The sequence below is a fragment of the Erinaceus europaeus genome, chromosome 3 (assembly GCF_950295315.1).
Source record: "Erinaceus europaeus chromosome 3, mEriEur2.1, whole genome shotgun sequence".
NCBI classification, from domain to species: Eukaryota; Metazoa; Chordata; class Mammalia; order Eulipotyphla; family Erinaceidae; genus Erinaceus; species Erinaceus europaeus.
In genome coordinates, this window is record NC_080164.1 from 147440818 (window position 1) to 147464969 (window position 24152).

At 39.4% G+C, this 24152-nt stretch overlaps 1 protein-coding gene across 1 annotated transcript; it reads right to left on the reverse strand.

Annotated features, from left to right (window-relative positions):
* Positions 1–185: 185 nt before the first annotated feature.
* NIPAL1 (NIPA like domain containing 1) lies at positions 186–22663 on the reverse strand. Its single transcript, XM_060188087.1, has 6 exons — positions 22479–22663; positions 11934–12197; positions 8570–8626; positions 7082–7172; positions 4865–5025; positions 186–3056 (listed from the first exon to the last, which is right to left on the reverse strand). Exons 1-6 carry the CDS (start codon positions 22522–22524, stop codon positions 2449–2451), a joined length of 1227 nt encoding a protein of 408 aa, XP_060044070.1. The 5' UTR covers positions 22525–22663; the 3' UTR covers positions 186–2448.
* Positions 22664–24152: the final 1489 nt, after the last annotated feature.

The window sequence follows — 24152 nt, forward strand, 5'->3', positions numbered from 1 at the left end:
TGCCTGTTTTGAGCTTCTTATTCAATAGCATTATGTAAAGACAGTTTCTCCTTCCTTTTGTTCAGGTACAAATGTTTTTGGAAAGAGCCTTCTAAATAACAGATTTCAATTTCAAGGGAAATGATAAAGTAATATTAAAAGGCAAACTTTCTTAAAAAATTTAAAGTTTCTTTTTAATAGTAAATCCTGTGGGGATTTTCCCCACATTTTTATTGGTTTCACATCCACACATGTCAAGTTACCACACCCTCTACTAAAATTCCTTGCCCCTCCCTCCATAACTACCATTGTACTCACAAAGTCCAAGAGATGAATTGGTTAATTTTTCTTTTTTGCAAGTTCATTTGTTTTAGTTTCTTATATTCCACATGAGTGAATCCACTTACCATAACCATCTCCAGTCCACTCTCACAAGATAATTAATTCACAATATTTTATTGCAAGTCAAAATATACAGAAACTTTTTACAAAAACTTTCTAAAAGAGTATATATAAACATTTGAAAAATAGAAAAATGTACAATTTATTAAAATGTTTGAGAACATTTCACATAAATTACTTTCCACAAAGTTCTCTAAGAATATTGCATTTAGTTGTTTTATTAACAAAAAATATTTTGTTAGAATCATTTTTGTTTTAGTATTAAAATGTTATGATGGGATTCAATTTTACTTGGATTGTCTTAAATGCATTAGTACAATAAAAACTGAGAAAAGATGTATGTAAATTGACAACAAAAGGTCCTTTCCTATCTGGTAATTAAACTATGAGTTAAAATGTTGATTCAAAAGGGAAGTATTACTTACTGTAAGCCTATTCAGTGTCAGATATGATAGTGGTTGCTTCCATGTACTTGATTTAGCCCTCTTAAAATATAGGTGTAAAGTTCATACTGCAAAATCTAAAAGGGCTTTATGAACATTCTGTACTGTGAACCAAACATAATTAGCCACTAATTAAGCAAGAATAAAGCTGTCAAAAAAAGAAATAAAACAAAACTATTTATATAGAGAATTAATAATTTTCAGTTCAGCTATGTGAAGAAAACTTGTAATTTTCAATGTGTAGATATTCAGATAATAAAACTTTTGGTATGCTTGTGAGAAAATATATACATTAAAATAAATGCATATATGAAACCATCACTTAAGGCCAATGTAGTCTAAGTGTGGGGATCCAGCATTTTATTTTTTCTTAGACATTATCTTGCTATTTGGAAAAAGTGGTTCTCAGTTTTAGATTTGCAATTACATTTTGATTTATCAAATGTATATGCCCACTCAAGATGTTTAGAATTTTTCAGTGATTGCATTGTTTCTTCACATGTTCTAACTCATTACATCTTTCCCCATCTTTCTGATGGGCATGTGTGTCAACATCAGTTCCTTTTCCAACCCAAGTCACACATAACTTATGTTCTAAAAACCTTTAATCTGGGCACAATATATCAAGGGCAAGGTTCTATAATGGGCAACACTGAAGTAATATCTGATACTAAGATTCACTAGGGTAGAGAATCATAAGAACTTCTGTTTGGGCACCATTCATTTTCTCATCTTGAAGGTTTCCTTAAGAAATCAAGACTTCTCAATAAAAAGAATAAAAGCATTAAAACAACTACAGTTTTCAAACACTGCCTTTTCAGGAAATACATTCCTATAAAGTTGTGTTGATAGCTTATGCATTTGGTATACAATGAAAGTGAAACAATGATTCAGCACAGTAAACATGTATTTGACCTGAGTTATCAATCCATGTACTTCCCATGGATTATTACTTTTCAAAAAATTCAAATGCATTTAGCTGTTCTTAATACTAAAATATGTTGAAGAGACTATAATGGCATTTTAGGACTCTGCAGTCATATGACCATTACTGTCAATATCAGTTGTAATTCATTAGAACTGAAATGATGAAGTCAGTTTAGTAGAATTCTGAATAATAGAATTTACTACTACCAACCTGGGTAGATTTGGCTAGATTACAAATGAACAAAATCATAATATTTTATGTCAGGATCCAAAAAAATCCAGTCAACCTGAAGGATTTTTTTTTTCAAATGTCACAAATCTTTGATTTTGATTTTTGTTTTATTTTGAGAAAAATAACTTTAATTTAGAACTATGGCAACTAATATTTCTATTAAATAAATAAGTGATGAGAAATCACAGTAATAATTAAAGTCACATTAATAATAAGCAATAAACAATAATAGACCCCCCCAAAATGTTATTCTACTGTGCACTTGAAATGAGACAGAAACATCTTATGAGTTTCCATAAGTTAATGAGAATATATCCTGTAGTTGTCTCATATCTTAATTTGTGCTGTTGAATTTCACCTCTTCAAATCATTTACCAATAAAATGAAGAATCTATACCACTTATGATGTATACACACATATGCATACAGATGGTGTCTCATATTGATTAAGGGTTTCTAGAGACTTTAATTATCAGTCCTACTAAACAAAGTAACATCATCTTCACATCCTGGAGTTGAACTTTCTATGTTCTCTAGTAAGACATACTTGTCTTCATTGCCATTCAGAAAGAGGACTTCTTTCTTAGTTGATGTCAGCTCACTCCAAGTAATATCAGTGTTTTTAAAGGCATGTAGAAGAAAGATGCCATTTATAATGGTGAAGAACCCACTCAGGGTCCCAATAATATCTCTAGCTTTCATGCCATACCATTCTTTAAATAAGATAGCAGAGCAAGTCACTACCATGGATGTGAAAAACACATAATAAATAGGAGTCACAAGAGACGTATTAAAGGTGTCCAGTGCCTTGTTGAGATAGTTAATCTGTGTTGTCACTGAAAGTACAAGTACAGCCAGCAAAATAAAGACCAGGGGATGCTTGTAAACTGGCTTCCACTCCAACAGTTCCTTAACAGCAATTCCCAGGCCCTTGACAGAAGACACTGAAAATGCTCCAATCAATGAACAGATTAAAATGTAGACCAATATGTTGGTTTGTCCTTTCTTGGGAGCCACAATAAAAATCAGCACCAAACAGATCACAATTATGATCACAGCAAAGGAAATAAATCCTGTTATGAAAAGAAAAGATTTAGGGTTCAGAAAATGCTATTAGAATCATGCCTTTGTGAAATCTTGTTTGAGAATATAGTTGTTTCAGGAAAAATGTGTGATCCACATTTTCTGCAATATTTATTGCAATGTGGCTCTCAGTATTTAACAATGAGCTTTAATAAAGCTCTCATTTGCATCATTTCCCAGATAATATTTGCAGCTATTTAGCATTATCTGGTTGACTTCCTACTTTCATAAGGAGAAAGCTGCCAATTGTAGAGAAATTGTGAGGATATGGTTGAGCATGGTGTGGGCCCTCCTATTAAAAATTTGTTTGCCTTTGTATGCTAACTCTCTTTTCAGCCACCAGGTTCCGGATGCCAGCAAGATGCTGACTAGACTTCCCTGGACAGACGACCCCATCAATGTGTACTGGAGCTCTGCTTCCCCAGAGCCCCACCCTACTAGGGAAAGAGAGAGGCAGACTGGGAGTATGGATCGACTAGGCAACGCCCACGTTCAGCAGGGAAGCAATTACAGAAGCCAGACCTACCACCCTCTGCAACCCAAAACGACCCTGGACCCATACTCCCAGAGAGATAGGGAATGGGAAGGCTATCAGGGGAGGGGGTGGGATATGGAGATAGGGTTATGGGAATTGTGCAGAACTGTACCCCTCTTATTCTATGGTTTTGTTAATGTCTCCTTTCTTAAATAAAAAAATAATAATTAAAAAAAATGGGAGTCTGGTGGCACGACCTTTTCCTGTTAGTCTCTCTCTACTTGTGACTGAACATAGAGAGAAAATGACCACCAGGAAGCCTCCCTGCTTCACAAAGGACCCTGCATGCAGCCCATTTCCTTGTTCTCAAACCAGTTGGTTCATTTACTCAGAAGTTAATAGAAGTCCATCTTCTTTGATCATACATGGCCCACACATCATTGTTCTGCTGTCAAGACTACAACCAAGAATATCCTCTTTACTCATCAACCTCCTCCAGCCCTTCTAATCCTACATGACCTGGCTCCTCTCTTAAGTCTCCTCTCTGCTAGTATTGATAACCCTACTTCCTTCATTCCTTTGATCAACTAAACCCCTTGTTCAACATTTACTAGGTGATGCTCTGACCTTTTTTCAACCCCCTATTTCTCTTTGTCCCTCTCTCCAAAACCATATTTGGTATGAATAACTTGCTTCCTCCTACAACCCCTTATAAACCCTACTTTGCTGTTCAATAAACAGATTGCCCATGAGACAAGTCCCCAGGTCTTTTCTCGCCGTGACACTAGCATCGGGCACAGAGAGAGAGACCTGTATGGCTCCAACCCTGCTGCACTGGAACATTGTCTTAGGCCCCTGCATCTGGTGCACAACAGAGCGGGTAAGCCAGGAGTTTGTGCTCAGGAAAGAGGCCCTCCAAAAGCCCGACAGCCCATGTTTAAGCTAGAATATAAAACTTTTGCTTCTTCTATTCCTGTCTTTTCATTGTGGAGAGCGGAAGCATGGAAAGAACAACAAAAAACTTTGTGTCACTTTTGTTTTTTGGTTGTTGCCGGGGCTTCATTACACTGAAATTTCCTTCTATGGCATGATGGCCAAGTTTGACCAGGACCATGCACATGGCACAGCAGAGCACTCACTATCCAAGGGAGCTATTTCATCATTATGTGTATCTTTTTTTTTTTTATAATACTCAGTCATACTTATTTCATAAAATGTAACCAGGGTTCTAAGAAACTTAATACAATATTACTACAACTATCAATTTGATGAGAAGAGGAGGTGGAGCTAAATTTGAGTATTTCTTATGGTTGAAACACAGACCTGGGTCTCTCAATTTCATTTCCATTTCATGCAAAGAAGCAACTTCCTCTTCTTGTGGGGCATGAATAATCATCACAGTTGAGCCCAAGAGACTTAAAATGCAGCCAATTTTCCCATGAATGTTCAAGCGCTCATTTAAAAAATAGGAAGACAATATTGCACTGTTGAGAGAGAGAGAGAGAGGGAGGGAAAAAAAAAGATTCAATTACATCTTAATTCCATAGCGGTTCAGAAGTCATACTGTGGCATACACCTCTTTCTATCTCAATCAACAGATTAGAATATGCTACATGACACTGAAAGCCCTGACTAGTTTTAAAATTCAGAAATGATGGCTAATGAAATATGTGTCATTGTATTTTATTTAAAGAATTATGGTAGATATTCTACAGCTCTGTAATGCTCCAGTTGCATTCTGAGAAATATATTTATTCACTTTTTTTTTTAAATAAGAAAGGAATCAGTACTGAAGTTTCTTTTAATGAGGTGTGGGCCGGGCTCTAACCTGGGTAATGTATATGACAAAACAGCCATTCATTCACTTTTAAAATCATTGAACACATTCATTTGAGGTTGTAAAGAGCAATTTAGACAAATTAGACCTAAACACTATGAAGCAAATATATATTTCTAATGCAAAAGGAAATGAATGAAGTGGTCTCCAAACAGAAATAGTCATCAGACAAGGCAAAACTTCTATGAGAGTTGAAAATTAACCCAAACCCTATACATTTTTTTCTCTTGAGAGACGAACATTCCTTAAAATATTTATTTATTTATATATTGGATAGAGACAGAGAGAAATCAAGAGACATTTGCAGCTCTGCTTCACTGCTGGTGAAGCTTCACCCCTGCAAGTGGGGACCATGGTCTTGAACGTGGGTCCCTGCACGATATAACATGTGCCCAATCTGGTATGCCTAACACTCTATGGTTTTTAAAATTCTCTGATAAGGATGGTCATTATCCATTGTGCCAACAGAAAGGATTAAAAGGATAGTGACAATTTGTTCAGGTGAGAGGAAAAAAATCTGTCAGGCTTTGCTGAATCATCACATATATAACATATGATTGCAAAAAACCAGGCTTACTTTCAAGTTTTTTAATGACAGTAAGATTATTTTCTATTTCTACTTTTATTTATTGCTATAGCTTTTTCAAACAATTTTTGTGACTTTTAATGTTTGATTGAAGATATACTTAACAATATAGTTCTTCTTTTTTTCTTTCTTTCTTTTATTTTGTCTTCAGGGTTATTGCTGGGGCTTGGCGCCTGCACCACAAATCCACTGCTCCTGGAGGCCATTCTTTCCCTTTTGTTGCCCTTGTTGTTTATTATTGTTGTTTATATTATTATTGTTGTCATTGTTGTTGGGTAGTACAGAGAGAAATGGAGAGAGGAGGGGAAGACAGAGAGGGGGAGAGAAAGATTGACACCTGCAGACCTGCTTCACCGCCTGTGAAGTGACCTCCCTGTGGGTGGGGTGGGGTGCCAGGGGCTTGAACCAGGATCCTTAGGCTAGTCCTTGCGCTTTGCACCATGTGCACTTAACTTGCTGCGCTACTGCCCGACCCCTTACTTCTTCTTTTTAAAGTTGTTTTTGACTTTTATATTTTTGCTACCAAAATTTTTTGCTAAAGCTTTTTCTTTCCTCTTTCTTTCTTTCTCTCTTTCTCTTTCTTTCTTAGGTTCACATCTCTACTTCTAAGCAACTAACCATATGCCCTCCTTATCAAAATTTTCCCCATATAAATGTGTGTATTCCTTCTATGTAAGATTTTATTATAAATATGTGTATGCTTCTGCATGGTTTCTTTCTTTTTTTAAAAAAAAAAAAATAGGAGTATAGTTTCTCACCACTCCCAGCACCAAGGGTCTGTGTTCCTACACCCCCATCTCCTTAGATAACCACTATAATTCTTCCAGTCTTAGATATGAATTGACTTATTTTTCATATTGTGTGTTCATTTCTCCAGATTCCACATGAGTGAAACCTTTCTGTAGTTGTCCTTTACCTCCTTACTTACTTCGCTAAATATAATCTTCTCAAATTCCATCCATTTTACCCCCAAAGGACACAATATCATCATTATTACTGCTGAGTAATACTCCATTGAGTATATGTCCCAAAACAATATATTTCTTGTAGTCTAGGTTGATTTAAACTCAGAGGTATTAAAATCCCTAGGAAGCCAAGCCCCTCATTTCTCACATACCTTATGAGAACACTCAGAGCACCAAGAGGAGTGACCAAAGTGGCAGGTGCAAAAGTGTAAGCTGCGAAATTTGCAGCCTCACCTGCTCCCACTGAAAAGCAAGCAACAGTATTAATATAAAAGATAGGCTTATTCATCTGAAGAGAAAAACAAATGAAAAATGTAAAGCAATGGATTTATCAAAAAAAAAAAAAGTACCACCTGATTTAGTTAGTGGAAAGGAATCATTTGTTTTATGGAGGGTAGTGTGTGCTTAGATTTAAGGAGTGTAGATAAACTGTAATTACCTGGCGATACAAATTCAACTAATGTAAAAAGGGGAGTTAGATGAACCCCACCTGCAGGGGGAAAGCTTCACGAGTGGGGAAGCAGGGCTGAAAGTGTCTCTCTTTGTATCTTCCTCTCTATCTCCCCCTTCCCTCTCATTTTTTGGCTGTCACTATCCAATAAATAAAGAGAATTAAAAAAAAAAGAAAATTAGAAGAGGAAAAAAAAGTGGAGACAGATGAACATCCATTCTAAATTACTTTCCATGAGAATACTTTACTCCTTTTGGTACCAGAAACACATGTGGTTACTCTGATAAAATCTAATACAGATAGCTTTGGAGTAAGGAGAAAATTCATGAGTTCAGAGAGAGACAAAAATCTGCCACAGGGTGTCGGGCGGTAGCGCAGCTGGTGGTGCAAAGCGCCAAGGGCTGGCATAAGAATCCCGGTTCGAGCCCCCAGCTCCCCACCTGAAGGAGAGTCACTTCACAAGTGGTGAAGCAGGTCTACAGGTGTCTATCTTTCTCTCCCCCTCTCTGTCTTCCCCTCCTCTCTCCATTTCTCTCTGTCCTATCCAACAATGATGACATCAATAACAACAACAATAATAACTACAACAATAAAACAACAAGGGCAACAAAAAGGGAAAATGTATAAATAAATTTTTTAAAAAATCTGCCACAGTACTGCCTTCTATTTGGACAGAGCATGTAGAAAGTGCTTTCCCATCTTGGCCTAAATCCTCAGAGCAAGTCAGAAGGAAGGAGAGTGCTGACACCCTGTGATTCTCTCTCCAATGTGTGCCATGCTAAGCAGCTAGAGAGACCTCTAAGATGTCCATGTTTGAATTCTAGACAAGAAAATGTACATTTCTTAGAAAATTCAATCATAGATTGCAATCAGAGACTTGGAAAACTGAGAGAAAAGCATTTTCTTCAGTTTTTTGGGGGTGTAAATACAAGAAAAGAGGAAAGGTTTGATTTGAAAGGTTCAGATTTTAACTTTTTCTCTCACATTCTTATGTTGTATTGTGGGGGCTGAAGGAGGGAAGAGTAAAAACTGATTCTAATTATACTGGGTTTATTATGTATGACAATGTATTGTATCTGCACCAACATTTCTAAACCTAAATTCCACTCTTACCCCAAAAGATACCTTTGGACAATTTCATGTTTCATTATTTTGTAAACAGACACTATTCTCAGCGTTAAGGACTTACTTGACAGTAGTCCTGCCCACCAGAGCCATTCTTTGAGGTAAGAATGTCCACCTTGTCCTAGGGAAATAAGGAAAAAAAAATCAAAATGAAGTTTGAAATGGTAGGAAGAAAGCTTGAAGAAATGATTTCTAGGAAAGGCACCAGACTGTGACTAGAAAAAACAAGGCAGAAGATCAAGTCAGTACATCTAGTCTTTGATTTATTTGGTCATTTCCAAAGATCTAATGCTTTATATTATGCCACTATTTATTTGCTAAAGAGCTTTTTTCGGGGCTGGGTGGTGGCACACCTGGTTAAGCACATGTTACAATGCACAAAGAACCGGGTTCAAGTCCCTGGTCCCCACATGTGGGGAAAGCTTTGCAAGTGGTGAAGCAGTGCTATGGGTGTCTCTCTGCTTCTTTCCCTCTCTACCTCCCCCTTCCTCTAAATTTCTGGCTGTTTCTATCAAATAAATAAAGATAATGAAAAAGAGTTGTTTTCTCATTTGTACAGAAATTTAATCATCAGGTTTACCATATTTATGCCACTCTAAGGTATAGAATTAAGAATTATAAGCATTTATACTGTGTGTCAGCTACAGTTCAATTTGAAAACAGAGAACCATAAAAAGTAACATCTGGATAGGTGGTTCATCTGATAGCAGACTTAATTGCATGCAGAAGGCCCCAGCTGTAACCCTTGAGACTGCATATGTTGAGTGGACCAGTGTTTTGATATGTCTCTCTCATGAAATAAATAAGTAATCGCATAAATAAATAAATAAATCTTTAAAAAAGAAACATCAAAGTGGGAGTCAGGTGGTAGAGCAGCAGATTAAGCGCATGTGGTGCAAAGCACAAGGATGGCATAATGATCCTGGTTCGAGCCCCCAGCTCCCCACCTGCAGAGGAGTCGCTTCACAGGTCTATAGGTATCTATCTTTCTCTCCCTCTCTCTATCTTCCCCTCCTCTTTCTATTTATCTCTGTTCTATTTAACAATGACGACCTCAGTTACAACAATAATAACTACAACAATAATAAAAAACAAGGGCATTTTTTAAAAAAGAAAACAAACAGCAAAGTGTAAATTGCATTGGTACCTAGTGAAGATCTTAAAAGGAAGATGGTTGACACAGAGTCAGAGAACAGTGAGTACTAGCCAGCTGGACTCCAACTTAATCTCTGTCTTAATATCATCAATTTTTCTGTTTATACTAATAAAAAGGACCAAAGGCTTTCCTGAGGTATTAAAGACTTGTTCCTCCTCCTACTGCAATTACGGTCTGAGGTCATTGTCATGCTTAGTAGAGAATTATGGGATTTTCTCACCAATTTAATTTGGGTTGATTCTGTTACAAACTAGACAGGTTCTTTTAGCTGTGAAGACTCTCTTGCAAGGGAGTTAACTATGTTTATCTGGGATTTTCTCATTACAAAATTTCCAAATGACCAAATTGGAATCATTATAATATGATTTCATAATCTGACATGGCGTGTCTTTAGATACTGATGTCATGATATTTGCTTGTGTATATATTGGCCCATGGGTATGAACAATAATAACAAAAAATTAATTTCAATTTAGCTCTACTGTGTGGCATTAATTGCATTGAATAATATGTAGGGGAAGACCTAGATTCTTCTTCTCTAATTTTTGTAAATTATCTCAGTACTTTTGGTAAACTATTTCATTCTTCTTCTGATGGACTAAAATAATACTTAAAAGTCAGGGGTGGGTGGTGGTGCATCTGGTTGAGGGCACATGTTACAATGCTCAAGGACCCCAGTTCAAGCCCCTGGTTCCCCCCCTGCAGGGGGAAAGCTTTGCTAGTGGTGAAGCAGGGCTGCAGGTGTCTCTGTCTCTATCTCCCCCTACCCTCTTGATTTCTGGCTGTCTCTATCCCATAAATAAAGATAATAAATTTATATAAAAAATCAACCACTGGGCTGGGGAGACAGCATAATAGTTATGCAAAAGACATTCATGCCTGAGGTCCCCAATTCAATCCCTAGACCACCATAAGCCAGAGCTGAGCAGCACTCTGGTCTTTGTCTGTACCTTTCTCTCAATTAAAAATAAAATAAGCAGAATATATATATATATATATATATATATATATATCTTTTAAAAATCAAGAAAAAGTAAAGAAAAAATCATATTCTGTATCTGATGAGGTATGTCAGTGTTATAGCACCAGTCTTGCATATGTGAAATCCAAGGTTTGATCTCTGATACTTCACAGAAACAAAGTGGAGAAAAAATTATAAATAGCAGAAAAGTGGTTTAGTCTCTCTTGCTAGTTAAAAAAAAATCTTGTTAAATCATTATATGTACTTTAAAATTTTTCAGTTATCTTTTATCATTTCTGAATGCCTGTACCAAGCTGCTTAAATGACTGTAGCATTATAATATGTTTATTTTCTGATAGTGTGAGTCTCCTGTCAATAGTACTCTTTCATAAACTTGTTTGTACAACTCACAGGTGTTTATTTTTCCATATGAACTTTGGAATATTATTAAACTGTTTTATATTATCCTTGATAAGAATTAATAGAAATGTTATGGTTAATAAAGGTAAATTAAGCAAAGACACTTAGCATGTGAAATGTTACTATAAATAACCTAATTCTACTGCTTTCCATTTGTTAACCAATGCTACGTTAGAGAAGGTTCTTACTTTTATGCACCTATTATCAACAAACAAGTAGACCCACTAGCAATAAGTAACTAAACAGGAATCATATAATAAGGGAGACTGTTAATGCAGGGATTGAAAATGACATGGTGGCAGTAAGGCAGACCTCCATGATGGGGAACATCAAGGATGGTCTTTCTGAGGTGATATTTGAACTGAAGTACGAAGGGTGAGTCAGCCAAATGAAGGGCAGGAAGAAGAGAGCTTTAGGAAAAGAGAAAATAATTTGAGATGGGAAGAACCCTGTATTTCTGGAAACAGAAATAGGTGACTGGGAGGGTAGGAGACCATGAGCTAGAGAGGTGGCAGGGGCCATTTTATGCAGAAGGTCAAAGGCTGTGAGACAAGCTTGGATTTTATTCTGCCTGCAAAGACAAGCCACTGGCATGTTTTACACACAGAATAGCATGATCTGGCATTAAATACTGAAAATATACTCTAAGGCTATGAGAGAAGAACTTATACTGTACACTAATGTTCTAGAAGCAAGAGGCTTTAGTTTCCATCTAATGTACACATAGCTAACTCATCCCTGGAAACTGCTGGTAAGACTATTGTTAGAATGAGACAGAAAGGCTAAGATCAACAGAGAAGTAAAACATTGCCACTGTAGTATTAAAATCTTAGAAGAGGATTGTTTCTGCAGTTACAAACTTGGAATTCCATAGTTACGTCAGTTTCTTACCAGCTCTAGTGATGCCCTTGTTGGCCAATTGCAAGAGGCCCTTCTTTTTCAATATGAAGCTGGAGCCAATAAAAATACTGGAACTTACTGCCAGAACCAAGCCCACATAAAGACTATATTTGTTTTCTACATTCTCAGAAATGTTTGAGCTGGGTATGCTGGCATTCAGATCTCTGTAGAGGACAGAAGTCAGTAGCTGTGACACATTTGTGATCTCACACCAAGCATGGGAGATGTTTGAACAGACCAGAGACAGCACATAACCTGGGAAAAAAGTAAAGAAGGAAACATCAGTGTTGATTTCTTTTCTGTAAAAAAACAGAAAGCTGAGTAGACAAAACTGATATGGAGTGTTTATGGCATGAAGAATGTTCCCAAGCAGGTAATGCACAGGCCTATGCTCACATTCAACTTGGTCCACATGCACTCTTAGAAGTATTTCAAGAACTATTTAGTTAGCCTTTCAAAATGAGAGATTTCATAGGAGTCTGAATTCCTCTTATAAATTGAAAATCTTGCCTTAACAATGTGTCCTAGAACCCTACCTCCCCAGAGCCCTAACCGACTAGGGAAAGATAAAAAATGGGGGGGGTGGTGGTGGTGGTATGGATCAATCTGCCTACTCCCATAACGAGCAGAGAAGCAATTACAGAAACCAGACCTTATACCTTTTGTACCCTATTAAAGACCTTTGGTCTGTACTCCCAGAGGGAGAATAGGAAAAGAATAAAGAAACTTCCAAGGGAGGAGATGTGACACAGAACTCAAGTAGTGGGAACTATACGGAATAGTACCCCTCTTATCCTGAATTATTAATCTTGTTAATCATTATTAAATCACTAATTCAAAAAAGAGATGAGAACAAAAAATAAATCAATTGGAAAATTGGAATACTTGGTTCTTTGTTCCAGCAAAGCAGGAACCTGGTGGAGCCACCAAGCTGTTTGGACCTGGCTTGTACTCAGTAGTTCCTCACATGTCCTCATATCCACTTCACTCCTTCACATTATCAGTACGTCTTTTCAAAATCTGTGCTTGTGATGCAAACCTATCAATTGCCACATTACAGGATACTATTACAGGATACTTAGCTAACTTACGGGGTGGGGGGGGGCGGTGAGTTATGCAAGTCAAGAACTGAATCTAGGACTTCCAAGGCTCAGGCATGAAAGCTTTTTGCACAGCCATTATGCTGTCTTTTTGGTGCCACCCCCCTTTCTCTACCTGCCCCTTTCTTCTCAATTCCTCTGTCCAAAAGTAAATAAAATATATCTTGAAAGACATATTTTCCCACTGTGAAATATACTAACAATAAGCAGGAAGAAAACAAAGTGTGATTTCAGAACCCAGTGAAAAACTCAGTTTTAGATCTCAAAAATCTTACAGAAACACAACACAACAAAAACAAAACAACAAAAGACAGGTTGACTAAATGGCATCTTAGCAATAAAACTTGATTACATCTCTGTCTCCCTGGTACAATGTACATTGTAAAGTCATGGGGATTTTAACATATACAAAGTTAAAAACAACCACAAAGTTCAGCTGCTGAGGTACAGTAATTGTATTCCAACTTTTCATGATTATTATGTCATTTAGCTCTGTAACTTGAAAAAATACAAAATATATTCGAAGGCTGGGGAGATAGCATAATGGTTATGGAAAAAGTCTTTCATGCCTGAAGCACCAAAGGTCCCAGGTTTAATCCCCAGCCAGCAGTAGTACCATAAACCAGAGCTGACCAGTGCTCTGGAAACAAACAAAATAAAAACACAACCAAATTAATTCTGAGGTAAAATTTCTAAATACTTCCAAGGAGAGCAGCCTGGGAGATAGTACAGAGGATAAGATTCTCAAGCATGAGGTTCTGAGTTTGATCCCTGGTATCAAAAGTGTCAGAGTGATGCCCTGTTTTCTTTTCTCTCGAATACGTGAATGAATAAATGAATGAAAATGAATCTTAAAAAATAATGCAGGGAGACTTATATTGCTTCAGTGGTATTCTGCAACAGTTATAGTCAATCTGCTGTAGTAAGAAATGCAGGACATGTCATAGTGTTGAAAGAAGTTCTGGTGCTGTGGCACCTCTCCACCCACTGCCTATCTTCTATGTTCCTATCAGGAAAAAATCAGTTCAGAGCAGTGAAGCCCTAAAGATGACAAACAAACAAATAAACATATTACAGGAACAACTGCATATAAAAAGTTCACTAACTTGAATGCATTGACTTGGGAAACTTCAAAGAAGACAGAGGTGCAGTTAAGGTGGCCTAATGGGCTATACTCATTGAAAAGTTGTTCAAGTAAAAGCATGCATGTTTGTGAGGGATAAAAGTGAATATGCTCAGAATAGGAACATACGCAGGAGTTGGGCGGTAGCGCGCGTGGCACGAAGCACAAGGACCAGCACAAGGGTCGCTTCACAAGCGGTGAAGCAGGTCTTCAGGTGTCTATCTTTCTCTCTCCCTCTCTGTCTTCCCCTCCTCTCTCCATTTCTCTCTGTTCCATCTAACAACGACATCAATAACAACAACCAAAAAAAGGCAACAAAAGGGAAAATAAATAAAAAAAATAAAAAGTAAGAATAGGAACATACAATGATCATACAACACTTAGGAGGATGAACCCCACCAGGATCACATACTATAGATCTAAAAGAACAGCTTCCACTGATTGCCAGTTCAAGGCTTAAAATCCCCACTAGCATGATTCTTTGTCTTAGTCCAATCAGAGTCAAAGGAATATGGCAAGGGGCCAGAGAGGTAGCTCTCCAGGTAGGACACCTGCATTGTCCAAGTATCTCCTTTGCCTCATCTTGCATGGAACCTGAAAGAATCATGCTATGTGAAATAAGCCCAAAAAAGAAAGACAAATAATGGATGATTCACTTATAAGAAACAAGGACAGAGAGGGAAAACAAAGTGAAGCTTGGGCTGAGTGTGGTGTATTACAGCAAAGCAAAGAACACTGGAGAAGAAGGGCAAAGAAGAGGACGGAGAGGGTTTTATGGTCCTGGGACATGAGGGTGGAGAAGAACTTAAGTTGGGAGCTAGAATATTTTGTAGACAACTATGGCAGGGAGATGAGAAGTTGTACCCCTATGTTAATAGCTGTATGGTAAACCATTAACCTCATCCCCTCCAATAAAATGACTTAAAAAAAATCCTCCTCCTACCCTATGGTTTGTTAATTAATCCTTTCTTAAATAAAATAAAATAAAATAATAAATAAATAAATAAATAAATAAATAAATAAATAAAATCCTGCTACCACATGGGAGATGCTATGGGGAAAACTCCAGTGTTGTAATGTGTCTCTCTATGTGAATTAAAAAAGTGTCCTGGGAGTCGGGCTGTAGCGCAGCGGGTTAAGCGCAGGTGGCGCAAAGCACAAGGACCGACATAAGGATCCCGGTTCGAACCCCGGCTCCCCACCTGCAGGGGAGTCGCTTCACAAGCGGTGAAGCAGGTCTGCAGGTGTCTGTCTTTCTCTCCTCCTCTCTGTCTTCCCCTCCTCTCTCCATTTCTCTCTGTCCTTTCCAACAATGACAACAACAATAATAACTACAACAATAAAACAACAAGGGCAACAAAAGGGAATAAATAAAATAAATATTTTTTTTAAAAATTTGTAAAAAAAAAAGTGTCCCCGAGCAGTGAAATTGTATGTGCATGAACCTAGAAATGGCAACCTAGTAATAAGTGTCATCTTTCCAAACTAATATTAGACCAGTTTTTTTTTTAATTATTTCCCTCTCCCTTTCTCTTTCTCTCTTTTTTTTTTGGGGGGGTGGGGTAGGTATGTAGTATTGTGTATGCATTGATATGTTGCATGTGCTCAACTTCCCTGCTCTGCTCTGGGTTGACTTTTTCATTCAGATAGAGAAAGAGATGGGGAGACACCACCATGGAGCTTCCCCTGTGCCATGGCTACATTTCTTCTATGGTATCATGGCTTGAACCTGGACTGTGCACATAACAAGACAGGAATTCTACTTGGTGAACCATTTCTCTGGCATTTTGTTTCTCTTTGTTTGTTTGTTTGTTTTTCTTATCCCCAGACAGTCCCTCTGATTTTTATTCAGGGAAACGGGTGCACAGTTGCAAAATATTTTGACAATAGTAATAGTTTTACTTACGTTAATTCTAGGCAAAAGCATCTGACTTGACTTTCTAATGAATTCCATGGCTGCACCAGTGCCGTTTACTACACAGTCAACACAACCATTTGAAAACTTTATCTCTGAAAAGGATGTGTGGGCTGATCTCATTCCAGTGGAACAAGATTCTTTATAAGCTGTTGACATAGCAAAATGTTTGGTACATTTCAAGGAGTGTGGGGGCAGTGGGCAATGGGGAGAGAGCTTGTTATTATCTCTGTCATATTTTGTTAAGTTCTCACTGTAAGTAGTAGACTTGACAATTACATGTTTTATGGCAGGAAAAGGAATAAAAGTCATATCTAGTTACTGAACTTAGATCTTAAGTTGTATTATGTGTTGGCAGCATACAGAGGAGAGAGCAGACAACAAATGTGACAGAGGAGGGGCTGGAGGTAAGGGAGTGAATGGAGGCTAGGTGGGTATGTAGGGGAGAGAGGGACACTTGGTGAGGTGGGATGAGCAGACATTGATTCTGAAATGTTACAGAGAAGTCAGAGATATCTTAAAATCAGAGTTGACGACTTTAGACTGAAGTCACCAAGGTAATTTGTAATTTCCTAGGAAGTCTAATCCAGAAGTTATGATGTTATTAATACCGAGAAAGTAAATCTCTTTCTCTCTCCCTTCCTTCCTTCCTTCCTTCCTTCCTTCCTTCCTTCCTTCCTTCCTTCCTTCCTTCCTTCCTTCCTCCATTTCTTCCTTTTTTTGTCATCTAGGAATAAACTCAGGTTCTTTTGCATGCAGAACACTGCTTAGTGATGCTTCAGAAGTGGTGAAGCAGGTCTCCAGGTGTTTTATCTTTCTCTCTCTCGCTGTTCTCTCTATTTCTCTCTTTACTGGCCACTAAAATGGCTCATTTCTCTCTCTATTTCTCATTTTACTGGCCAGGAAAATGGCTGCCAGAAGCAGTGGATTAGTAGTGCCCCACAGAGCCCCATTGATAACCCTGGATGCAAAACAAACAGAACAAAACAAAACAAACCCCAACATCCTCCAGGGCCCATTTTCTTCCTTTCTTAAGAGAAACATAAAGGAAATGGGAGAGAGAGATATATGCGATATTGTTTATTGGAAGTCTACTGGTGCTGACCATGGTGCTTATATCTGGTGCCAGGGCTCAAACACAGGGCCCAGTGCATGCACTCTACTAAGACAGTTATTTTCTGCTCACTTTTCTTCCTTCTTTTTAATCTTAATATATACTGCCAGTGGTCTACTAGAGTGGCTATGTTAGTTTGTAATCATCCTAAAGGGAAACATTTCTCCTTTGGCTTTGTTGTTGTTTATTTTGCTAAATGTGGAGGAACTGAATACGTGTCAATTATTAGGAAAAAGAAAAACCTCTCTGCTAAGTGTAAATGCAAGAACTCAGAGTCAAGAATGTGCTTGAGGAGAAGGGGGAGATCCACTGAGGTGAGAAAAGGGGGAAGCATGACAGCGTGGGATTAAATAGTCTATGGGGAGGAGGGGGTGGCAGTACCATAGCTGATGAGGCGCACGTGACACAAAGCTCAAGGGCCTGCGTAAGGGTTCGGGTTCAAGCCCCTGGCTCCCCATCTGAAAGGGGGTCACTTCACAAGAGGTGAAATGGGTCTGCAGTTGTCTATCTTTCTCTTCCTCTCTCTGTTTCTCCGTCCTCTCTCAATCTCTCTCTGTCCTATCCAACAACAGCAGTAACAAAAACAATAATAACAATAACAACAACGATAAACAAGGGCAGCAAAAGAGAAAAAATACCCTCCATGCTCCGCTTCCCCAGAGACCCACCCTACTACGGAAAGAGAGAGGCAGACTGGGAGTATGGACCGACCAGTCAACGCCCATGTTCAGCAGGGAAGCATTTACAGAAGCCAGACCTTCTACCTTCTGCAACCCACAATGACCCTGGGTCCATGCTCCCAGAGGGATAGAGAATGGGAAGGCTATCAGGGGAGGGGGTGGGATATGAAGATTGGGTGGTGGGAATTGTGTGGAGTTGTACCCCTCCTACCCTATGGTTTTGTTAATTTATCCTTTCTTAAAAAACAAACAAACAAACAAACAAAACCCTCCAGGAGCAGTTGCTTTGTAGTGCAGACACCAAGCCCCAGCAATAATCCTGGAGGCAAAAGTAAAATAAAATAAATAATTTAAAAAAATGTCTTTAGGTAAGTAGGGTGGATCTTGCCATTCCTCTGAGCATAATTCTACATACAGTTTCTGGGGGCCAGCCCCAGCAGGTTATTAGGGTAATCTAAAAGAGGAGGGGCATTGGTGCAGAATGAGGAAGAATGAGAGACAAGTGAGTTGATGCTGAATCAAGCTTAAGCAGACATTTCTGTCATACTCAAGCAGAACTTTATTTTTATAGTCTCATAAGGCTTAGCTCATTAAAACACAAATCACCAAGGCTTTGATTATTAAAACAAAAATCACCAACTATGAGCAGCACAGGTAGGGAACACCTCCTGCTTTGTGGAACATTCATATTCCAGGAGCACTTTTCTCCCTAGAGATCACATCACAGTTTCTATGTTTTTTGTTATTCTTGTATCTGTGTGCTAGGTAGATGTCCTATTGATTAAGATTAATATTCTACCTGTATGTTTATGCCATCCTTTTGTCCCTATGCATCAGAAGCCATGGTTCATAGAAAGCTCAAACTTGTTATGTTTCTAGGGGCCTTAAACAAATTGAACAGCCCATTTTTCATAAAATCTGTTCCATTGTTTGATCAAGGAGTTTTGTTTTGTTCCTTACTGAGAAAGCACCAAAGTGGTGCTGACCTGGCCAGCCTCTCTATAAAGTTCAGCTCTCTAACTTGAATCCATCTTTCTTGTTTGCTCACTATGTGACCTAGGTTCTTGTGTACTATTCCTGTATAAGGAGGTGGGAGCATAGTGGTGGGTGGTAGATTAAAAGGCCCATTGTATCTAGGCAGGTACCATAACTTTCCACTTATTAATTATGCTGTGTAAGGTGGCCCCTCCACTGTGGGAACCACCAATCTTTGCCTATATTTTAGTGGGAATACTAAAGGAAGTGGTGTAGATAAAGGGGAAAACATTTCTTCCTTTTGAAGTCTCCTAAAAATTTCTGCATTATTGGTATTGCTTGTTCCATTATGATCAATCTTACAGAGTGCAGTGCAGGTTTTATCATTACTTTTGTTATTGGTCAGGCTCTGAGCCTGGCCATAGGTAAATATTATTAAGACCACACAGAGCTTAATCTCAAGCCCTATACATAGCAAAAAGCAAGATGGTTTCAATTTGGCTTGGAGAGTCCAGCCCGTGCTGAACTTCCTGTGAAGCTGGTACCGTGTCAAGCAGCTCGAATGGCGGCACCTGCGCCATACGATGACTTCCCTTCTCTATCAGAAAAAGTCCAAACTCTTCACTATTATGGCACAAGCAATTTCACTACCTTGGACTACATTTTCATTCACACAAAGAGATGAGAGAACAAGAGATATCACAGCACTAGAGCTTCATCTGACACCACACCACAGCAGTTCACATATGGTGCCAGAGCTCAACTTTGGGTGCAGCTGTCTCTCCAGCCTGAATGAGAAAGAGAAACGATCTGAAGCAAATCTGGGAAGTCAAGTCTTAGCAGACATAGCCACATAGTAAGTATAAGAATGCTAGATGAAGAAGAAGAAGAAGAAGAAGAAGAAGAAGAAGAAGAAGAAGAAGAAGAAGAAGAAGAAGAGGAAGAGGAAGAGGAAGAAGAATGGGGAGGGGAGGGGAGGGGGAGGGGGAGGGAGAGGGAGAGGGAGAGGGGGAGGGGAGAGGGAGAGGGAGGGGGAGGGGAGGGGGAGAGGGAGGGGAGGGGAGGGGGAGGGGAGGGGGAGAGGGAGAGGGAGAAGGAGAAGAAGAAGAAGGCGCTGCCACCACCGCCTCTGGTCATTCCCAAGTAGTCAAAAGAACTGAAATACTGTTGATTTACAAAAAAAGATCTTTTCACTCTGTGTATTTAGAAGAACTCTGACCTGGTTTAGCAGTAGGGAGAATACTCAAGCAAGGAAGAACAGTCCAGTGGTTTCTAAATTTTCTTTGATTGAGTAGGCCTCTTTCCTAGGGTCTAGACAGTTAGTACAAAGTGACAAGAGTGGTACTTAGAGTTAATTCCATCTGTCTCCATGGTTTTGAAAGGAAAAAATTTAGGAGCCGTATATAATGTCTGCCAATGATGGGTGTTGTTCTTACATTCTATTTTCATGATGTCATTTTTATATTAAATTATTTTGTCTGTTAAACTCTAAGATCTGTAGAATATTTTTAAAGAATATGGTATTCTTTAAAAATCTGTGCTGAAATCATCTGGTGAGATAATCTTGGATTAGAAGGTCTTTTGAAACATCTATAGTTTCCAAAGATAAACACAGAGTATAGTGTCAATCTTTTCTTCCTTGAAGTCTAATTGGAATGCCCTGTTCTCATATCTCATGATGAAATCCATATCTTTTTATTTTATTTTAATCCTCTCTTAGGCTTCATTGCTTGGGGTTGAATTTTTCAGAAAGAGACAGAAGGAAAAAGGGAAAGAAATCATAGCACTGAAGCTTCTTTCAGTGTGGAAGTTTTCTGTACATGTGGCAAAGCAGCACACTATTCAACTGTGCTAATTTTGCAAGCCCCTGAATCCTTGTCATTTTATGTTGCTTTATCTAGAGAGGAAACGGCATGAGAGCAGGGAGCTATACCTCCATCCTAGCACCTGGACCAGTGCTTGGCACATGGGATTCACACTGTTGAATGAATAAGTGAAAAATTGAGCCTTTACTCCATATCAAATCCTGAACTATCCTTGTTCTCAGCCCAGGCTTTTGCTATAACCTATTCCTGCACCTATGCCTTATAACTATAAACTGTACGGATTTTTCCCAAGTCATGCAACTCAAGGGGACTAAATCATAGCTGAGAAGTGTGATGCCAAAGCCTAGTCTCTCTCCACTGTTGATGATAACTGGATTCTGATTTAAGTCAAGTTTTTCTCACCATCTGTCACAAACCATACAACTACTCAAGTATTGAGCAGTGAGCTTTAATATTTCTTGTTGGATGTAAGTGTATAAGCAAGCAGGTAAAACCCTGTAGAGCTTCAAACAAGCGGGTGTAACTCACACACCTTACAGATCACTGGGCAAATACGGGTGGATTGGTTAATAACAGTCTGATTTACTGGGTGAGGTATTCTTTGGACCAAGGTCAGACAATCTGGTTATCTAGGAAATAATATTAGATCTAACTGCCGTGATAACTACCTCCAAAATGACTTTCAAACTTTGAACTTCAGGTGTTTTCTTCTCACTGGCTTAGTTTTGACTAGCTTTATTTATCGTTATCATTATGTTCATAACTATCATCATCACCATTCTCTCTCCCTATCAAACCATCAAAGAATTAAAAGCTGGGAGAGCTAAAAGAATTCGTCACAAACTTTGCTAAAGTAGTCTTCTCGCTACGCCCCTTCACTACCCTCCCTTTTTTTGTCCATTCCAAGTGAACTAGAAGGTGGTTTCCCCCTTGACAAAGTGAAAAACACTCATTCCAGCAGCTACACACCCTTCCGTCCTCCGCCCCCCACTTCCTCCCTCACAGGCACTTTCAGTAAGGTGACTGCAGAAAGCCCTCGCGCGGGTGCGGTGAACACCCAGCCAGGAGGAAGGGGCCACGCCCAGCGATTTTACCAGCTCTGGAGGAGGTGGAAACCCCAGCCCAACCAGCAGTGACAAACCTACAAATGACTGTGCCGAAGTTCCCTACCCCTCTCGAGCCATTTGAAGCAGCCAAGAAGTGACTACACAAAGAGTCAGACCTAAGTAGTGCAAAGGTGGCAAGGGGCGTTTTCATCTCAAGGCAGAGGCTGTGGGAGCCCCACCCCCCACCCCCGGCAGGTCTGTGCCCTCTCACACACGCACCACCACCACACGCCTACCACCCCCTTCCCCGGAATTGGCGGAGCCTGGCTGCATCGGTACGACCCTTCGCCAGCCAGCAAAGGGCTCAACACTGGACTCCAGTCTCTGGCCTGGCACTCCTTTCGCCCACGGGACGATGCCGAATGGGGACTCTGAATGTGAGTCTGAGTCAGAGGACACGTTTTTATCTGATGAGACTTAGGATACTTCCCTGAGCACCCAGACCTTTCCGTCAGCACTCTGTCATTTCAACAGGTCTGCCGTCCGGACAAGAACGGGAGTCTTGTATGTATTGATGGACTCGGTCTTTCCCAGAGACTGGCATATAAAAGCCGCCAATAAATACTGGCTGCGAGAATAAATGCAAGAACGAATGCCTTAGGAGCCGGTGTGTCCGGTTCTCATCCCCAGCAGTATCGCCCACCCGATCTCACCTATACCCAGGGGCTAGGCCCCCTGGTCCAGGGTAAACACTCACCTTCTCGGCAGGGCTCTCCGGGTGGCAGCCTCACCTGCCCCCCCATGACCCCCAGATGGGGCTTCCAGGGCGCTGGTGTTCGCTGCTCGCCCACCTGGGCTTCTCCTCTTCCCCATGAATCCACTCCGGGAGGAGCTAACTGCTGGAGCACCGACTCTAGTGCGCTGACTCCGCCCCCAGGCAGCCTCAGCCAATGGGCTTTACTGGGCGGGGCCTCCTCAAGAGCTGCATCTCAGAGGTCCAAAGGTCCAAGCAGAATTTTTTGAGCCCATGACCACTGCGACTCTTACACCTGTGTGATTGACTTGAGAGTCCACTTGCTTTTCCGGGTGGTTCCTGGAGCGGCGCTGTGGAGTAACACAGACACTACATGGCCTAAGACCCTCTTTTTTGAGGGTGAAGACTGGGCTGAATTCATCCAGAATTGAAATGTCTCCTGTCACAAGAGTCCGAGTCACCTGCTCCAGATACTAGCTCTCTGTAGGAAAGCTACTGACTACAAGGGTTCTGAGCTGATTACCATGCTAAATAAAGTTTGTTCTGTGGGCTTTAGAACAAACTTTTTCCTTCTGTACTTCTCCCAACCATCATCTCCCTTTTTCTGAGCTAGAGTTATGTGCAACACACCCTAGAGGGATGACAATACTGCAGCAACTTATTCCTAAAAAATAATAATAATGATAATAACAATAGTAACAATAATAGACAAGACTTGTATTCTTGCTTTACCATGATATCTAGAAACGTAGCCCTGTCTAGATAAGTAGATGTATTAGTTCATTATATATTAAAGCATAATCAATGTGAGCGCAGTTTGCAGAGGAAGAATCAGTTAGAGTGAGGTTAAATAACCAACTAGTCAATGGAAGGAGTAGGAGCAGAGCATCAAGCAATGTAAAATGTGTAGATTTCTGCTAAACCTCGTCATAGAAATGGGATGGATGCCTTTGTGTTATGGCACTTCAGCACTAGAGAAAATAGTCTCTATGAACAGTGCTATTAGCTTTGTTACCTAAGCTTCTCATAGCAAGGACTTCAGTCTTGCTTTTCTAGTTCCCAGGCTGATGAGAAAAGTTAAGAACAGTCAACAAACTAAAGCGAACACTTTCACATGTGAAGGGCTTGGTGGGGATGGAATAGATTTGCTAGAGGAATTGGTGAAAGTTGAAAGGGAGGGAGGTTTATGTCAAATTTTGATAACAAACTTTAAAACTTAGATTTCTAGTTAAGATGGAAGAGATAATGTAGTGGTTATACAAAAAGCTTTCATGCCTGAGACTCTAAAGTTCCAAGTTCAATCTCCTCATCACCATAAGCAAGAGCTATGTAGTAAAAACAAACAAATAACAACAACGAAAAAACAAACCCTGATTTCTATTTAAGCATCTTGTTTGGAGCATCATAACTGAGACTTGCCTTTGTCAAAGACTGATGGTGGCAGTGATCTAAAATATTATTTATACAACAGACACATATAACATTTATACAGGCTGGCTCTATTCTAAACACATTGTATTTGTCTTTCAAGTCATCATAAACACTTTTTGAGTTATTATTATTAATCCCCATTTTAGAGATGAGGAAGAGGAGTCACTCATAAATTAAGTAACTAACTTGCTTATGAACACACGATTTGTAAAGGCAGAGGTGGGATACTAAGACTTCTGGTTTCAG